Source organism: Grammomys surdaster, unplaced genomic scaffold (genome assembly GCF_004785775.1).
Source record: "Grammomys surdaster isolate TR1022 unplaced genomic scaffold, NIH_TR_1.0 211, whole genome shotgun sequence".
Lineage (NCBI taxonomy): Eukaryota > Metazoa > Chordata > Mammalia > Rodentia > Muridae > Grammomys > Grammomys surdaster.
The window spans coordinates 7,731,064-7,751,424 of NW_021604656.1; the positions used below are offsets into that span (position 1 = coordinate 7,731,064).

General features: G+C 46.2%; 1 protein-coding gene across 2 annotated transcripts in view; it reads left to right on the forward strand.

Moving 5' to 3' along the window:
• Positions 1–7,172: 7,172 nt before the first annotated feature.
• Positions 7,173–20,361, forward strand: part of Ntrk2 (neurotrophic receptor tyrosine kinase 2) — a 305,974-nt gene continuing 292,785 nt past the window's right edge. For both annotated transcript variants that reach the window (XM_028772066.1, XM_028772067.1), the window contains exon 1: positions 7,173–7,391. In XM_028772066.1, the coding sequence (XP_028627899.1) occupies positions 7,180–7,391 (212 nt within the window). In that variant the 5' untranslated portion in view covers positions 7,173–7,179. The remainder of the gene's footprint in view (positions 7,392–20,361) is intronic.

Here is a 20,361-nt window from a genome sequence, read left to right on the forward strand (position 1 = left end):
CCAAAGAAAACTGTCTTTCCTTTCCTACTAGTAGTTACTAATTACCAATATCTCCTCCTCCAGGATGAGGTCCCAGAAGCCTCTCTCCTCCACACTGGGACTTTTAATTGGCTTGGTTTTGTGCAGCTCTTATTCAGGTAACTAAAGCTGTGAGCTCATGTGTGCAATGGCCACACCATGTTCAGAGGACAGCATTTCAGAGGCCTCCTCCTCCATCCTCTGGCTCCTGCATTCTCTCTGTCTTCTCTTCTGTCGTGTTCTCCGAACCTTGGGGCTGGGGTGTGTGTGCTGTAGATTTAGATCTCCCTTTGAGCACTTCCAGTATCTCGTTCTCGGCACTTTAAACAGTTATGAGTCTCCACATCGATCACTGCCCACGGCAATAAGAAGTTTCTTTCCTCAAGGTAGAAAGCAGCACAGTCTATGAACATAAACATTTAGAAGAGAATTTGACAACATGACCACTTAGCAAAACAGCATCAGCAGCTTTTCCTCTTGGGCCCATGGTTCCCTTCACCATTGGTTTTGGCCATGTTTACAAAATCAGGCACGGGTTGTCTCTCACATTAGAGAAGCAGTTACATAAACTAAATGTAGAAACCAAAGGAAGACATGTAGTCACAGGCTGGAAAAAATACCAGATAAATGGGATCAATCAGGCTAAATTTTTTTCCTGCAAAAACAATTAACCAAAGTTAATTAATTAACCAAAGTAAGGAAGGAATAAACTGAAGGAAAAACTGAAAAGCTTTATCCAAGGAAAGGCTAATATTTGGTGTATGTAAGGAACTGGAAAAAAAAAAACACCTCAACAGGAAAAAAAGAAAAGGAAAAAACACCCCAGTAGATCAATTTTAAAATGGGAAAGTATCAGAAAGAACACTACTCAAGAGAGATTACAGGGCTAAAAATGCAGTTCAGTTAGTAGAACACTCAACTAGTATGTATCAAACCCTGGACTCAATTTCCAGCAATACAAACAGATCAAATAGCATCAACAGAAAAGTGGACCAAGGAGGGGTACAAATAGATACATAAAAGACGTTCAACATCACCGATGCTTGAGTAAGCTCTAAATACACAATGTGATACCACTTGCAGTGGTTTGGATGAGAATGTCCTGCCCTCCATATTTGAATGCTTAATCCACAGTTGGTGGAACTGCTTGAAAAGGATTAGGAGGTATGGCCTTGTTGGAGGAAGTGTGTCACTGTGGGGTGGGCTTCGCGACCCTCTTCTATGATGCCTGGAAATCAATTCTGCTCCTGACTCTATTTGGATGAAGACGTAGAACTCTCAGCTCCTCTAGCTCCATGCCTGCCTGTGTGCCGCCATGCTTCCTGCTATGATGATAATGGACTGACCTCTGAACCTGTAAGCCAGCTCCAATTAAATGTTGTTCCTTATAAGAACCTTGGTCATGGTGTCTTTTTATGGTAATGCAAACCCTAACTAAGACAACATCCATGCCGAGTTAATAGAATGCACTGGACAGTGTTCCTTTCTATTTTCTAGAAGAATGTGGGTAGTTTTGGTATCATTTGCCATGTTTTGTAGAAATAACTAGTGAAGTTGTCTGGGCCTACAACTTTCTTTGTGAAAAGACGTGTGTGTGTGTGTGTGTTTGTGTGTGTGCACACGTGTGCGCAGTGAGGTGATGGTAGTACATTCATGTGGGTGTGCAGCTGTGCACATATGCAAAGCCAGAGCAGTATGCTGGGTGTATTCCTCTGTCACTCTGTGAATTATTGTCTTGAAATAATCTTCATTGAGCAGAAAGCTTGCTTTCTCGCTTAGGCTGGCAGATGGACTCTTCAGGTTTGCCTGTTTCCACTAGTTCTGGAGTTATGGCCATGCATAGCCATTTATGTTGGTTCTGGGATTTGAACTCATGCCCCCATGCTTGCAGAACATGCATCCTTATTCACGAAGCATCTCTACAGACCCAAGTGGGAAGATTGTAAAAGATGAGCTAAATATCTTCATAAGATTTAGGACTACTCAGGTTGTCTGTTTCCTGCATAGAGAACATGTTATTCATGTCATCAATGTGTGTGTGTGTGTGTGTGTGTGTGTGTGTGTGTGTGTGTGTGTGCTTGCCTGTGTGAGTGTATATGCATCACTCACATGTAACGCCTCAGGAGGCCAGAAGGGGGCATCAGAGGCCCTGGTAGTGGGTTGCAGATGGTAGTGTGTGACTCTGGGTGTTGGGAAGTAAACCAGAGCCTCTGAACCATCTCTCCATCTCTCCTTCCAGGGCCTTCTTTCTTTCTTTTCTGATTGACCCAACCAGATGTTTCTCAATATTATTCCACTTAAAGAGCAAGATCCTGATTTTGTTTTTTCTTTTGCTGCTTTTCCATTCACGTGTTTTGCTATTGTTTTTCATTCCAGTTTGCATTATTCCGTCTCTTCGGATTACTTTGTGATAATTTGTTCTTTTACTGGTTCCAAGGCTCAAAGTCAATGTCACTGACTAGGAACATTTGTTCTTTTCCAGTATTAGGGTATAGTGTCATAGCATTCTTCCTAATGGCTGAGTCAGTGGTTCCCTTCAAATTCTGATGTGCTGTGATTTCACTTTTTACTTTTGATTCTTTTCATTGGCATAGATGGCTTGCATCTGGGCATCTGCACAGTGATTTACATAGTTCCTTTGTGTCTGCACAGGGCTTTTACTCAGCTACAGGTGGTTTCACCTCTGAATATACTAATCAGGATTGAGAATTCTTCTTCTTCTTCTTCTTCTTCTTCTTCTTCTTCTTCTTCTTCTTCTTCTTCTTCTTCTTCTCCTTCTTCTCCTTCTCCTCCTCCTCCTCCTTCTCCTTCTCCTCCCCCTCCCCCCTTCCTCCTTCTCTTTCTCCTCTTCCTTCTTCTTCTTAATTAATTAATGAATTAATTAAATTTATATGAGTACACTGTCACTGTTTTCAGGCACACCAGAAGAGGGCATTGGATCCCATTACAGATGGTTGTGAACCACCATGTGGTTGCTGGGAATTGAACTCAGGACCTCTGGAAGAGCAGTCAGTGCTCTTAACTCTTTACTTTTGGGAGTGCTCTGCTCACCTTGATTTCCCTTGACACTGCGAATAGTCTTCGTTTTCTTAAAAAACAGTTTTTTTCCTATGTATTGTTAATTGTTTGGTTGAGAGACTGATCCTCAGTCAGAAGCAAAAGTTAGTGAAGTTTTGTGATGTTTTACAACCCAGTATTTGATGCTCAGAATCAGTTTATTAGATTATAAACATTATAAAACAAAATGACAGAAAATAAAATGTATTTTAATTTTAAATGTAATTTTTCATATATAAAGGGTAAGGTAACTCAACTCGTGTGTGTGTGTGTGTGTGTGTGTGTGTGTATGTGTGTGTAGCTTTTAGAAAGCCATATCTTTTGAGAGTGTGTTCACTGAGTTGTGAATCACCTGTCATTTCCTGCTCTGGTTCATGGGTCAAAAGGTCTTGAGAGATGCTGTGTTACTATGTCACGGTTCTGCACAGGCAGGATCTACAGCAGTCTGTCTGCACTGAAGGGACCTGAGGGACACAGTGGCCACTTCACATAATCCCTACAAAATGCTTATCATGTTCTCAAAAGCTAAGGTCGGGGGGGGGGTGTTCCCTGGAATGGTCTCTGAATAACAGCTTTCTGGTCTCAAAATTGATACAGATCTTCAAATTTATCAGTTATCCATAACAGTATCCTGTTATTGTCCATGACATTACCATGGTAAATGGGAGAAAGGCCCTCTCTGGCCGAGCGAAGGATTTATCTGGTTACCAGAGGAAGCGGGAGAAGGAATGTGGGAACTCAGAGCACAGGACTGCAGGCCCAAAGGAACTGTGTCCAGGAAAGCTTACACAGAGGGCTGGCTATGGTAGATATTAGGTGAGGCGTGCTTCAAATTCAAATTATTGTATTTGCCATTAAGTGCATATTTAAATTTGCCTACTGTGACCTGGAGCTAGTTTAATAAACACCGTTGATAACCATTCCTGTTGATAACCATTCCTGTCTCTCCACAGCTCCTATAAACAATCTGTTTAAAGGACAAAGCAGTATGGACCAAGACAGCGGCCTAAGGAATGAGGAGCAGGAAGTAGGCAGCCTATCCTAACTGAAGTGGCATATAACAGTCGCAAGTATCCATTCCACAAATTCTGCAAATATTCCAGCATTCATTAGACCCTTCCTGTCTATAAACCACACAAATCCTGACAATCTTGGATGCCACGTGATACTCAGCCACCGTCATAGAAATGGACATTTTCTGAGAAAAAAAAAAAGGAGTGAGAGTAGGCATGAGACTGGGGTGTGCATGCGCGCAGGGTGTGTGTGTGTGTGTGTCCAGAAAAGTCTCCGTAAAAGGACATTGGCGGCACAATGGGGATTCACTATGTCTCCTGGACAAAGATGGTTTAGCTTTGGGGTTCTGTGTCATAGCAGCAAAGGTGTCAGGCAGAACTGAGGAGTTACCTGAAGCTTGGGTGGTCCAGGCCCCAAAGTGTATCAGGGCTCAGGAAGGGGGTGAAGTGACCTACTGATTTTTGCTCCAGGCCTTAGCCGAGTGTTTGAATGTGTGAGGATTATATTTCTGTCCTTGGTGCGTGGCATCTGTGTGAAAACTCGGCTAGATGGATTTTATTTGTTAGTGATGTTTAAGGCTGTGCGGAGACCCAAACATTTACCTTGACATCATCTTTCTCATTTCTGGTCTTTGCGGGCAGTTGGGTGCCCATTCTTATGTCTTAAATTAGACTCCAGCGCACAATCTTGTGGTGCGTGGAGGACTTCCGAGGCAGGAGATTGTAGGGATCTGGTGAGAGGCGCACTGCCTGGGCAGCAATGTGCAAACAGCACGGGGGTTGCGCATCTGGAGCTGCAGTGCGCCGATAGCACAGTTCCTGACGCGATGGTGGCAATAGCCCGCTGTACTGGAGCGTGCGGGGTTTCTTCTCCCCGCGCGGGGGCACCAGAGCCCTCGGAAGTGTCAGGCACTGCGGCGCATCTACCAGATTTTCTTTTAAATGACTGCGGATATGCGGGCGATCGCAGCCACAAATGGTGAGAGGAGGCTCAGACCGGGCTCGCGAATGGCCCGCAGCGATCATTTAACTGCACCCACACAGCAGTTAAGGCTTGTCACTCGACCCTCTGGAACCATCTCACGTGTCCCCACTGAGACTCTAGGGCGATGCCGGAGCCTGGCCTCTCCGTAGCTGGAAGCACATCCTGCCTCGGGCAGCAGGGGTGCAGGGTACACGTTGGCGCACATGCGCGCGCGCACACGAACACGCGCAAGGTACGGCAGGGCAGGGGACAGGGGCTTGGGGGCTCCGTGTGCGGGTGGGTGTCGTGGAGAGTGAAGCTGTGATCCTCAAATGGCTGCATCATGCCAGGTTATGGAATGAGAGAAGATGACGCGGAGCCAGCCATTCTACATGCCAGGGTCGGTGCAAAGCATTTAGGGAACCCACTGAGCGGCCGGCGCGCTCCCTTCCCACGCAGGGCTCTCCCTATGGCGCAAACGGCAGGAGAAAGACCCATCAGAGCTACACTTGTGTCTGCAGGCTCCTTTTCTCTTGGCAGAAAACCCATCAGGAGAGCTTTGGAACCACCCCTAAATAGGTAGCCCGGAACCGGGCAATGGTCCTTGGTTACTAACGCACAGTGTTATATATTTATTTTTGTACGGTGTGTAGCTTGTCTTCTCTATATTTTGGGAATAGCTTGCTTTCCTATATGAGCATGATGGGAAAGGAGAACGCAGCGGGGAGGGAGAGGGAAAGGGAGAGAGAGAGGGAAAGGGAAAGGAAAAGGGAGGATTCCTACAATAAGAATCAGAGCATTTTTTCAGAGACTAACCAAACAGGGCTTCCATTTCAAAGAGAGAGCTAGCCTGTACTGCTGTGTGGAAGAGATGTAAGAATTAGGGACCAAGGAAGCGTCCAGCGGCGCAACGCTGCATTTCGGAGGTACCGGGGTCTAAAGGGGCACGCACACGCACACACATGCACACCCGCACAGCTACCCCGCCAAGGTGTGTGCGTGCGCGCGAGTGTGAACTCCCACATGCTGCTGTCTGCGCCTGGCCGCTGGCACCAAGCCTCCTCCTCCCCGCTCGCCCCCAGATTCCCTCCCCTCCTCCTTGCTTTTGTCTGGAGGGTGCTATGCTATGCGTGTGTGCGTGTGCGTGTGTGTGTGTGAGCGTGTGTGTTTTTGGATTTCATACTAATTTTCTGGAGTTTCTGCCCCTGCTCTGCGTCAGCCCTCACGTCACTTCGCCAGCAGTAGCAGAGGCGGCGGCGGCCGCCGGTTAGAGCCCAGTCGCTGCTTCAGCTGCTGTTGCTGCTTCTGCTGCGCTCTGCTCCCTGCGCTTGCTACGGGAGGCCGGGGAAGCCGTGCGGACAGTCCTCGGTGGCCTGGGCCGGCACTGTCCTGCTACCGCAGTTGCTCCCCAGGTGGGATGTGCCGCGCCACCTGCCCACCTCCCCTCTACCCCCGCGCCCAGCGGCCAGGGAGGATTCTGCAGCATCATTGGGGCCCCATCGTCGCCGCAGCCTCTTTGGAGGGTCCTTGGCTTGGCCCGTGCCATGGAATCTGCTCTCAAAGACCCGTTCCCGACTTCTCATGCCTCGGCCTCAGGCTTGAAGGGAGGGCGGGCACACTGGGGGGCCACTGAGGGGCAAGTTGATTGCGAGGCGGGAGCTGGGCACTCCGACATTCATTCTCCAGGCTGGGGTTCAGGGTGAGGAGAGCGCGGAGGGACTGTGTCCCAGTTGGTGGTGTATAGGGTCTACCCTCAGTCTCATCCATGTCTGTTTGTCCTCAGCCCTAAGGTGCGCACCGATATCGATATCCGTGCCGATTTAGCGGTTCTGCGACCCAAAGAGTCAAGGGAGATCCACCGAGTGGTGCCTGGCGTATAGGACCATGCAGCCTCCTTGTGGCTCGGAGCAGCTGCCCGCGATGTTCCAGCCACTGTGAATCATTTGGTCAGCGCCAACCTGCTCAGCTCCAGCACCGACAGGCTCAGCCTCTGGTACGCTCCACTCCGCGGGAGGCCACCAGCACCAAGCAGCAAGAGGGCGCAGGGAAGGCCTCCCCCCTCCGGCGGGGGACGCCTGGCTCAGCGTAGGGACACGCACTCCGTCTGACTGGCACTGGCAACTCGGGATGTCGCCCTGGCCGAGGTGGCATGGACCCGCCATGGCGCGGCTCTGGGGCTTATGTTTGCTAGTCTTGGGCTTCTGGAGGGCCTCTCTCGCCTGCCCCATGTCCTGCAAATGCAGTGCCACTAGGATTTGGTGTACTGAGTCTTCTCCTGGCATCGTGGCATTTCCGAGGTTGGAACCTAACAGCGTTGACCCAGAGAACATCACCGAAATGTGAGTTCCTTGTACTTTCTCTTCTGTCCCCACCTTAGGGCTCAGACAGGTAAATGTTTGGGATAGATGCTCTCCCAAGAAGTCAGAGACCAGAGAGATGGAGTATCTGACACTTCTCTGTCTGTTTCACTGGCTTACGGAAGCCAGTTGGGGAAGAGTGGGACTCTAAAAATTCCACATAGAGAGAAATAAAATCATAAATGCATATACATTATGTTCCTGGGAAGGAATTCTGCGTGCATTTTCATTTCGAAGTTCTGATGGGTGTGTTTTAGGCTTTCCATATGATAATTACATTGGAACCTTTTTGTTGGGTAAAATACTGTGTGTGTTGTTGTGAGAGAAGCTCCGGTAGCATTAACCAGAAAGGAGGTTAAAATTGTTCATTTTCAAGAATTGGTTAGAGTGAGGGTCTCTCCCTTAGCATCCTTTCCTGAGGTTTGGAGTTGGCTGGTCCTGTCTCCCTCTTTTCTTCTCATCTATTGGATTTTGCTTCAGAGATTGCAGCCAGAGATGCTTTGAGGATGCCCTGTAAGAGGAGAAGTTCTGAGTGTCGAAAAGCACTCGCTCAAGAGAGAAAATGTGATCACGGGAAGGGCTAAAAGCCTGGGCTGATTTAATTTGGACCTGATTTTTCAGAGATACAATTTTGAGACCATTTGGATTATAAATCTTAATTGCCCATTGAAAAATTCCCCAGGACTAGGCTAGATGGCAAGCCGCGTGCACATTGAAGGATGGTAGCTTCAGCCTTGGACCTTCGTGTCCCTAGAAAGGTTACAGCTTGTCCCAGCTTGCTGGAGAAACAGAAATGTGTTTCTTTTCTCCCTGTTGGATGTCTTGTGACGAACACCCTGCCAAGCAGGAACTCAGCCGTCCTTTCTCTAGGTCACCTGTGCTGGACGTACTGCTATTGTCCCTTCCCAGCAATCTTGCCATTTTATGTCTCACAAACAGAAGGTTTTATTCATCTGTGTAGAGGATTATAAAGCGAAGTTTCCTGGGTGATTGAGACTGAGAAAGGCAGCCTGGAAAGTAGGGCTTGGGCTGTGGCCTTCCGGTTGGCGAGTGCGCATGCACCCCCTCCCCCAGCGTACAACGGTGTTTTCTGCCAATGCAGCTGCCAATGCCAAAGGCATCAAGATAACCTGTTTTGGTTTTTAAATGTAAGTAGGAGTCCCTTCTAATCTTGCTGTTCTGCTACTGATGGTTATGCTATAGGCCCCGGGTGGAAGGAAACAACGGCAGAGCAAGGTGGAGCGTGCAGGCCTGGCATAGCTGAGCCAATCCAGCTGTGAATAGCCAGGGTGCCAGGTTCCCAGTCTTTGACAAGTAGCACAGCAGCCCAGTGGGAGGGTAGGGTGCGTTTGTGCCTTTCCGGGGCTAGGCTTGTCCAAAGAGTCTGTGGCCTTTCTCAAAACCAAGTCTGTCCGAAGGTGATGTCAGTCAGATGGAGGGGCCTTGGGAAGGAACTCAGAGCCTTTTGGTGGCAGGAGACCTGGAAGGTGCATTTACACAGCTAGATACCGCAGCTTTTTTTTTTTTTTAAATTCAATGATAGACACCAAATGAAGAGAGAAACGAGACACACTTGGTTCTCATTTTGGTTGCTTTACTTTAACGTTTTAAGATCAGCTGAAAAGAAGACAGCATCACTAAATCCAAAAGCAGTACTGATGAGGTTCCAGAGCTTTCTGCCAGATGCATGCCATAAACCGAGAGTTTGGGCAGAGCATTCTGTAGTTTTCTTGCAGATGTTGTTACTTCTTTTCTATGTGACGGCAGCTTACACACACACACATACACACACACACATATGGAGTAGGAATATATATGTGTGTGTCTGTATGTTTATGTGTGTGTGTGTGTGTGTGTGTGTGTGTGTATCCATCCACAGTCTATTGTGATACTCCAGTTCCTACTCTGGTTTTATTTGGAAATCCACTGGTATTGAGGGAACTGAGAACTCAGCATGTGGCTGGGTGTCCAGGATGCAGGAGTAGGTTGGTAATACCCATCTGGCTAGGGAGAAGCAAGGTCAGGAAGAAGGTATTTCTGTCTACTTAGCCTCTCAGTGGCACTTGAGCCTATCTGAGTAGTATCTGTAAATTGTATTGCAAAGCTTCTTTGGAAAGCACCAATTATTTCTAAACTGCAAATAATATCAATAGTTGAGTTAGTTTTGCCTTCAGCCATATAGGATGCCATCTGTGCCTCTTTTCCTATGTGGTAATATTTGTTTCAACAACTTGGCCAGTGGCTACAAGCTACAGTTGAAGCCAAATGACACATTTTTACATACTCTGTTATTTGGTCCAGTGCTATTCTCAATGTATTCCAGGGTAGCAACTTAGTTTATTTATGTATCCCTGAAGTTATATGTCTCTGGCCTTTTGCACAGGAGAGCGATACCTGTATCCACACTCAGTACTTGCTAAAGCAACAGCTGACTATTCACACTGAAAGACAATGTATCTTTTAGTACCTGTATTTTCAACCCTGGTGTGTCCCTTAGGGTTCACGGAGACAAATGTTAGAATATTTTGAGACTATATGCCTAGATTAGCTAACAGGTAGGATGCTGTGTTTATACGAAGTTGAAATCAACTTGACGTGTCAGAGTCATTGTTTGAGTTTGTTTTATTAATTAGAAGCGTGTGTCACACACACTGTTGCACATTATTTATCGCCTAAGCTAATCTGGATTTCTCTGCGCTATGGTCAGAAATGCGTGCTTCAGCATTGAGTTGCAGAGAGGCACCTACTGATGCTTGTGAACAATTAAGACCACAGTAGTGCAAATTAATCTTTAAAACAGTACCAATGTCACATGCAAGTCAATACTATTGGGATTATGGCCATTTAAACCCCCCATTGTGTCAAATGCCAAGGTGTATAATCTCACCCAAGTAGTAGGTAAGAGGCATAGTTAAGATGAGTTTACTACCTTAACCTATGGGTAAAACAAGTTTCCCATGGTAAGCTTTTCCAATGTTTGCGTCTGTAGCATTCAGTAATCCACGCTGCGGAACCCGTGCACTCTACTATTGCCTGTGTTTGTGAAGGCAGGTAGGGATCTCTTTCTGAACATCTTGGGTGGTATTCTCTGAATTGGGGGCAATGTTTGGAACCGAGTCTAATATTTATTTCTCTTAGCACAACACAAATAGAACCCACAGCTTCTGCTGCCAGAGCGTCTATGTGCACTTTATTATTGGCTGGTTAAGTGCAGTAGTGCTTTGCCATTAATACATTGATTTTGGCCCCAGCACCTTCGTAAGCTTTGCTGGTGCAATTAATTGTGTTTAAAACATCCCGGCATTCACAAAGCCTCAGCCAAGGGCGTCAGTGTGATCGCTTTGAGGCCACTCCACTGCTGTGGTTCTAGAACTTTGGGTTGCAGTTTTCTTTTTTTCTGCACTGAAGAACTATGCGTTTTATCTTGAGCACGATTGCACCAGTCACAACGGGTTTATTAATAAATGCAGTGTTATTCATTATCTAATAGGATTTGCAAACTGCAGGTGAAACCTCACTGTCCACGCAGTGGAGATGTGACTAGACCCGGAGGCTCAGCATCACCATTTGGAGTCTTTTTTTTTTTTTTAAATTCATACCTTCAATCTAGTTTTGTTTGCACTGAGTAAGACAATGAAAAAGCCCAGCGACCCTTCTGACCCCACTCTCTCCCACCACCCATCATTGAATGTACAGGAAAATGTGTTTGATTTTCTTCTTCTCTGAAAAGTGATACTTCCTTATGGGAATTCAGAGTGCTTAGAGTTAAGAGAAGAGCCGGGTTTTGCGTCCTTACAAGCAAGCACTGGGAGGTTGAAGCCCTGTGGGCATAGCTCCCCTCCTGCTGAGTGTGGGTCTGGTTAAGGTCATTTGCTGTTTCTCTCCCATAAACCTTTTGCTGTATCTCTTTCAATATTCCCTGGTTAAGATATTTGCTAAGCTGAAGAGTTGACTGAGCAGCTGAAGGTCGAGGACTCTTTCCCCTTAGGGACTGTCCATATGATCTCTGACTGTATCTAGGCCACTGAAGTATAAAACCTTGAGGTTTTGTTTAGCTGGGGAAGGGAAAATAAATTTCTTCTTTTTGTGCTAATTTTTTTTATTAGGGGGAGAAGCATTATTAAGCCATTATTGGATACCATACACTGGCATCCTCTTCAGAAGTTGGCTTTTCTGTGTCTCTAGAGTGCTTCTTGAGGCAGAATATGACATTGTATCTGACATCCTGTTGAACATTAGTGTGTAGTGCCTCTTGCTAGATTCCTACAAATCAGTAAGGGGATTCAGGAGACAGATTATTTATAGATGGCTGATTATTATTATTTTTTGTTTGTTTTGGTGTGTTTGTGTGTATATGGGGAAGAGAGAGTGAGAGAGAGAAAGAAATAATAGAGAGGGGGAGGGAGGGAGAGAGGAAGGAAGGGAGGGAGGGAGGGAGGGAGGGAGGGAGGGAGAGAGAGAGAGAGAGAGAGCACCAACGAATCTAGATTCATAGATTACTACTAGCTGTCTGGTCATTATTCATGATCTACTTTGCCAAGCTATTTTAGAATACAGATCTCACCCTGCCATCCCAACTGGCAGAGATCTGAACTCTGAAGTGGCCTGATAATTTTAGCCTGCATTTGATTACTGGTCGATCTCCATTAAAAAGGCAGAGAAACACGCCCCCCCCCCAATCAGGACTCCCTCACCACTCACTTCCCTCTCTGGAATGTCCAGGAGGTTGGGAAAGCATAAGTATTGATCTCGAGTCGAGTACATGAATATTCCTGAAGTTATCTCAGCTCTCCAAAGAGAAGCAGCGCAAGACACCAAGTTCTTTCTTCAAGTGTTTCAAAACCACTCCATAGTGGAACAGGGAGATGATGGTGACTTTTGGGAGCCCGACTAAGACATTACTACCTGGTTACGTGGTCCTGGGGACTCCGGTCTCCATGTAGGCGAAGAGCTTTGCTTCTGGTGCTTACACAAGTTTCTTCTGGCTTTGCAGCCCTCCCCCTCCCCCAGAGCTTCGGCATGGGGTGGAGGCTAAGGTCCTTGCACCAGCGGTGGGGAGAGAAGAGGGTGCATGGTACTCAGAGTCAACAGTGTGTCTCTGAAAACCTTCCGTGTCAGAGTGTGGCACAGCCATGGTGTTTTGCTCTGAGCTCCCCCAATCTATGTCTTTTAGAATGTGGGCCGCTATCCAGGCTGTTGGCATGGCAGTGCTGGTCTAATAAGGGGATGACGAGGTCAGGGTTCAGAAAGACTGCTTCCGATCAAGACCACAGAAAAAGAAGGGACCCTGCAGCCCCCTTCCCCTCGTAGCAAAATCACCAAGGTCCTGCGGAATGGGAAGTTCCATCTGTTTGTATCCAGGCAAGCATTGCCGCCTCTCTGTTGGGGACCTCTTCTCTGTTCTAGTCTTCAGACTGAGGTGTAACTCCAGGCCACTACTAGAGAAGTTTCAGAGACAAGCTTGGGAGGGCTAGCTCTGAGCAAGCATACTCTGTGTGAGACAGTGTAACTAAAGAGGCCCTGGCCATTATGGATTCCAAAGCAATGACGTTCCGTTCACATGGGAAGGCATGCCTTTTAGTGTTGATAATAAAAAAAAAAATACGTACATATACAGTCTTCTTCCATTACACAGTTCTTATACCGAGAAAAGTCCTCATGACTTGGGACAGATAAGGACTACCAAATGGGCTTGCAGATCCTGGAGAGTGCACACAGAACACAGGCCAGAAGAGGCCTATGTCATAGTCGGGGCCTACAGCCTTTTATATGAAGTCTGTTATTGTCCATGATAAACCCACTGCCAGAGACTACTTAGTCACTCTTCCCTAGCTTCCCTCTTGCCCTCTTTCCCAGTGCTAGAAGACAGCAGACCAAGCTCAGCAACTGAGCCAGTGAGCAAACCTCAGGGTGCACTCAACAGCTACCTGGTGTGTCCTCAAGGTCCAAGACTCCCAGTGACAGAACACTTCTGAGGCAGGACTGCTTGCCTGAGATGGACCCAATGGGCACTCTGGGTGCTGCTCATGTTGGTTTAACACCTTACCCTGAAGCAGAAGAGGCCTTGACCAGCCTTTGAGGGACTTCCAGGCTCACCTATCTGCCCAGCTTTGGTCAAGGAGGCCTTAGCTGGGGATGGAGGACCAAGAGCTCGCCTAGGCCTCAGATGCCTGGGTTTGGTTCTCAGACGGAGCACGTGGCGGGGGAGGGGTGGACTGATGTCTCATCCCATTCTTTCCCCCCCACCCCGCCCACTTTCATTCAGCTCCTTTGCTGTGTGTTGTACTCAAGAGACACACGATTTGGGTGACTTCGGTAGTTTTTAATTTTCTTGTAGGGAGTAAAACTATTAATTACACTGTTTAGAGTTACTTTTCTATTTAAAATGAAGACTGATTAATTTTTGGCACTTCAATCTTTCCCGTAATCTTTATGCACACCCATATACCCTAGAAATGATATTTGTGTAGAAATATCTGTGAATACATAAACCTCTGCTAACACTCCTTCCATGTGAGCCTTCAGGTCGAATCACAGTGACTTATAAAGCCCTCCTGGCGACGGAAGGCTAGTTGTCTGGAGCTACTCTTTTAGTTTCATTTCCATCATTGTGCTGCATGCTTGCCCAGGACCTGATGAATCTCAGAGTGAAGTTTGTGAATGTCGGTCCGCCTTCTAAGTCTTTCAACAGCGTTCAACACACATGGAAATTGATCTGAATCAAGAGATGCTGGGATTTGAGTTTTCATATGACCTGTGAAATATGGTGCCAAACAAAACAAAACAAAACATTTTTTAACAAGGATGAAAGAGCAAAATGACCAAGCAGATAATGTGACTTGCCTCCAAGCTTGAGGGCCTGAGAATTCAATCCTCAGGACCTAAACGGTAGAAGGACTGAACTGTCTCCTGCAAGTATCCTCTGAACTTAAGACACGTGCACATGCAAACACATGCATGTACATGCACATGTACAAATAAGTAAATAAGTAAGTAAGTAAATAAATAAAAGACCAGGGAGCCCTAAGCCTTGTTGCAGGGGTAGTTTTTACCTCGTGGATCCCAGAATCCCTTGCTGTGAGGTAAGAGAGGTATCCATCGGCAAATGTGACTCTGGCTCACTGTGCACAGGCCCTGTTTCTTCACCGAGGTTGCCTTACTCATTTGTTATGTGTGAGCAAGAGAACTTGACATGGTGACCTTTAAATTCCCTGGCAGGGTATGATTAAAAAATAAAAATAAAACAAAATCAAGTACCTCTCTCCAAAACAAACAAACTGAGTTTGCAGAAGTGGCCCAGTGGTAGAAGGCATACCTAACATGCTCAAGGCTCTGGGCTCAACCCTCTGCACCATAAACCCCTCCACGGAACTACTCACCCAGCCAGCCAGCCACCCAATCCACCAAACTAACCACCCACCTACCCACCCACACCACCAGCCAAGAGAATAGAAAACCTTAAGCAAGCTAAGAAGCCGGTTACTCTGTTTAATGGGATCCAGTCTCCCTCTATAGCTGTCCTAGAATGTCCTCTAGGATGCTACAGAAGGCCCTGCTCTTTAGATGTCTTGTTTGTGGCTTGAATGTTTGAGCCTGATCCCCCCCCCAACCCCTCATATTCCCATGTTGACTTTTAATCCACAAAGCAATGCTGCCAGGAGGTGGCAGACCCTTCATGAACATCCTTTAAAGAGACTTCCCATAATTCAGTGCTTCTTTCCACAATGTGAAGACAGACACAGAAGGTGTCACCTCTGATAAATAGACCCCATTAGACACTACATCTGGTGGGACCTTGATCTTGGTCTTGCCAGCCTTCAGAATTGTGAACAATAAACTTCTGATGACAAAAATGACTTATTCTCACAAATTTTCTTTAGAGCAGTCCAAACGGACGGGCACGCCTGGGCGCTTTGGTCTTTCCTTTTGTGGCTTTTTAGGCTTCTTATTCTTTGGTACTTTCCAGAGAGAGAAAGAGGAAGAGAGAGAGAGGGGGGAGGGAGGGAGAATGTACATGAGAGAGAATGTGCAAGAAAGAAAGGGGGGAGGGGAGGGTTGGTTGTGAATCCCTGATGGATTGTGAAGGAGTCTAGCTGACTTGGGATTTAAGCCACCATAGTTCAAGCAAGGCTGAGTGAGGCTCACACAGAACGGGTGAGGAAACTCCACATGAGTGAAAGGAACTCTACAGGAAGATGGTTTGAGCTTGACAGACTGCGTGGCATCCGACCTCAAGGGTCCTTGTGCTGGAAGCTCAGTCCCTGTGTGTGTAACGGAGAGGTGGAACCTAGTGCTAGCTGACTAGACTGTGGGGGCCATTCCTCGTGAATGGCCTGAGGTGTTTCTGGAGGTACTCAGTTTGGTTTGGGGGAGAGACTCAGGTCTCGAGTGACTGTATTCATGACCGTGAAGGTGGGGTTGCTGTAAGAGGGTCAGTATCCCTGTCTCCCACTTCCGTTCTGCATGGCTTTCATGAGACTTGGGTTTGGGAACTGGAAACTAAGTCAACTCAGCCTGGAGTACTTTGTTACAGCAGCTAAAACAATGTCCAAGGCATGTTGAAACTACCACAGCGTGTGAGGGCGTCTGGCCACTTTGGAATTCCTGATTCACCTAAATCAACCTTGGGTCTGGGATTCTGAATGAATATTTGGCCCTTAGTGGCTATAGTGTTGAATCTAGAAGTAGAGGCCTAGATGGATGCTAACCTCTATCCCTCCGTCTCTCCCTCCCTCCTTCTCTCCCTCCCTTCTTTCCTCCCTTCCTTCCTTTCTTAACAGAGCTTGCTATGGTGCTATGAGAAGCAGAATTCTGGACCTTGGGCCCCATGGTGGTCCATCTCCCAGATATGCTCTTGAGTCTTTCTCATGGATTTTTCTTCTTCCATTCCTCCATTAAAGGTTGATTTCCCTGAAGTGTTGACCACAGACACTTCTCTTCCTGGGCTACTCCATGCTCAGGCATGGCATCTGCTGCCTTCTTCGAGCTAATGAAATCCCATCCATGTTCTCAGGCACTTCCAGTGAAGGTCTTTGGGTCCATGTGCTCAGCTGTTACTGAACACATCTGGATATCCAATAGTTTGTCACTCTCAGCACTTACAAACTAAACTCATGGTCAGTGTCTGTCTTAGCTAGGGTTTTACTGCTGTGAACAGATATCATGACCAAGGCAAGTCTTATAAAGGACAACATTTAATTGGGGCTGGCTTATAGGTTCAGAGGTTCAGTCCATTATCATCAAGGCAGGAGTATAGCAGTGTCCAGGCAGGAATGGTGCAGGAGGAGCTGAGAGTTCTATATCTTCATCTGAAGGCTGCTAGCTGAATACTGACTTCAAGGCAGCTAGGATGATGGTTTTAATTAAGCCCGTGCCCACAGTGACACACCTACTCCAACAAGGCCACACCTACTCCAACAAGGTCACACCTCCTAATAGTGCCACTCCCTGGGCCAAGCATATACAAACTATCACAGTGTCCCTAACCCATTTGTGGGGTTCTGTTCCCCTCATGATGACACCACAGCCCATTTAGGAACGCAGGCAAGAAACCTGGATTTTGCTCTCTCTTTAATTTACTACCGTCAGCTCAACTTCTCAAGCATTTCCTGAACAAACATATTCACTTCTTTTAGCTTTGCTCTCCATTTTGTTCAGTTCCCCTTTCCCACCCTTCCTTTCTTGAAATATTTACGGGGTTCTGTCTGCGTGGGACACTGTGCTAAGTATTTGGAGTACAATGAGAAATGCTGATCTTGCCTCTTCTTTGGGAACTTACAGCCTGAGAGGGAAAACAAGCAGCAACTAAATACTTAATTAAAAACAGTTTAACCACGATCATTGTCATCTTTTCCTTAAAATACTGTGGTCACCTCCTAGTTTGCTTGCCTGACTCCATACCTACTCTAGGTATATGTATCCCTATAACTCGAACAGTCATGAAGGTGCACAGACCTTTTCAAAGTGCTCATTTTGTCACAGGTACTGCTAATACTTACTCTGGGGCTCTCACACCCAGAGATGAAGGTCTCTTTCCCTCTCTTCTTCTTCCCTTATCCCTGGTTGTCATGATGTTGCAATATAAAGAGTCCATATAATTATTGCATGGGCTAGAACATGGAGATCAGCATGAGAATCTCTTTCTATACAAGCAAATCTCTAAAGAAAAACAAATTATGGCTGGAAGCTTGCTTAGTGATCTTGGAGCCCAGGACACTTACTTCTACAGATAACATGTTTGACAGCATCAGGCTAAGGTTGGTGGGTGGAGGCACCATCTCTCTCAGGGCATAGTCAGGCCTGGTTCCTCTGGACAGATGCCCTGCCCCCTTCACGTATAGCCTAGCACCAATTCCGTTTGATACAGTCATTCTTTTTAAAGCCCAAGACCCTTCTGATTTCTTTAGGTGATTTTCATATTTTTTTTTCTGAAATGCATTGATTTTACTATATGTGAAATGGTACACTAATTTATTATATGTGATTTTATTAGTAACAAACTTTTAAAAGTAGCATTGAACATTATAAACAATGTAACAGTATGAATGGGTGTCTCCTGAAAAGTTAATTTTTCTTCTAACTAATGCTGCAATCTTCAGCCCCTCGGTCCCTTCCCAACGCAACTAACTTGCTCACTTCAGTCTGTTTCCCCTTCCAGAAATAGTCTGCTTGTGCCCGCAGTACAGACACAGATACGTCTGTTTATACCCACTGTTCTGAATCTGGGTTGTTTTCACCTAATGTGTTTAAGCTATGATTCTCTCTGAGCTGTGCACACCACTCTGTTTTCTTCAAAGCTGTCTGAACAGCCTGGTGGCCATACTGGATACTCTCAAGAAATACACCTGCCTTAGTTAGGGGTTTCTATTGCTGTGATAAACACCATGACAAAAGCAACTTTCAGAGGAGAGGGTTTATTTAAGTTTATGCACTTCCACATGACAGACCTTCACTGAGAGAAGTCGGGCAGGAACCTGGAGGCAGGAACGGAAGCAGAAGAGGCCACGGAGGGCTGCTGCTTACTGGCTTGCTCTTCATGGCTTGCTCGGCCTGCTTTCTTATAGAACCCAGGACCACCAGCCCAGGGATGGCATTACTCATAGTGATCTGGGCCCTCCCCCACCAATATCAACCAAGAAAATGCTCCACAGGCCAATCTGGTCTGGGCATTTTTCTTAATTGAATTTCCATCTTTCCAAGTGGTTCTAGGTTGTGTCAAGTTGAGACAAAACTAGCCAGGACAACACCCCTTATTTGCCCTGTTCTAGAGCAGTCTCCAAACTTGAGATCCACAATACAAGAGGGTGCAAGACTGACTGTTCCACAGGCCCATAGCTCTGGGAGCATCCTGGGCAGCTTGAAGGCATTCACTCTGTCTGTCTCTACTATGTTCCTTTGAGTGAGGAAGGTAAAGGCTCCATACACAACAGAAGGTTCCTGTCTGAAGATCACACAGTCCCTTCCTGGCCCAGTGTCCAGGGCCACAGAATTCCCTACTGAAGGCATAACTCTACCACTGGGGCCTGAAGAAGTCTTTTCTTTTGGGTCTGATGTCACTAGGGTGGACCATGCCATGGATGTGCACGTCACTAGTCATGACATGGGGGAAGATTTCCATAGTGGTGTAGTGGGGGCATGTGAAGTCTGGATCATTAGCACGCTAGGTGTAAGCTTATTCTACAAATAGTGCTGGGAAACCCAGTTATCTACATGTAGAAGAATTAAACCAGATCACCGTCTCCTATCCCACACAAAATCTCTTCTTCCCAGGCTGTCGGAGCTCCATGCTTCTGATCTTGCTGTGTGTGCCGTCAGTCCTTTGGTACTGAGATACGGCTACTCTGATGCTTCAGCAGCAAGCTGTTTTCTCACTTACTCTCAGTGCCTACTGGCTGCCCAGGACCTGAAGTTGTCTCTGCCTTCTACTCCTCGCTGGTCCCTCCTTACCCTTTAAGTCTTCTGTACTTCTTTAATATCTAGGCCACACCCTCTCGTGCTTTTTCATGTGTCCCAGTCACATGAAGGTCACATGGCATCCCTGGTGCACACTGTGTACCTGTTGTATACCCCATTGGGATATAAGCTACATGGGAACAGATATCATACGCACCTTGTTTCTGCTCCTCCTCAACACAGTGGGTACACATGAGGACATGCACTCAGGAATCTGCTATCTATCTATCTATCTATCTATCTATCATCTATCTATCTATCTATCTATCATCTGTTTATCTATCATCTATATATCTGTCTGTCTATCTATCTATCTATCTATCTATCATCTCTATGATAGATCTCTATCTATCTCTCTATCATCCATCTATTTATCTATCATCCATTTGTCTGTCTGTCTGTCTGTCTGTCTATCTATCTATAATCCATCTGTGTATCTGTTTATCTATTATCTATCTATCTATCTATCTATCTATCTATCTATAATCCATCTATCTGTTTATCTATCTATCTATCTATCTATCTATAATCCATCTATCTGTTTATCTATCTATCTATCTATCTATCTATAATCCATCTATCTATCTATCTATCTATCTATCTATCTATCTATCTATCTATCATCTACCTATCCATCATTTAGGATTCCAAATCAGAGTACTCACACAGTTTCTCAGCCATCAATATGTAAATCTCTAGATGTGACTTTTCCAAAGCCACTCACTAGGTTATGGTTTTTATTAATGCACATAACCCTCACAGAATTAAAATGCACAATATTAGTTTGTGCACAGTGAGAAATCAATTAACTGTAGAGGTGAAAAGTCCAAAGCTTGGCGAGAATAAAAGAATATTTATTCAACAAGAAGGATAACAGGGGGCCAGATGGGAGAAGGAGGCCCCACAGATGCAGAAAGATGCAGAAGTGTCAGGATGAATCCAGAGGAGTCTCCAGCACATCTGCTCTCCAGCAAACAAACAGGCTCACGGATGAGGAGGT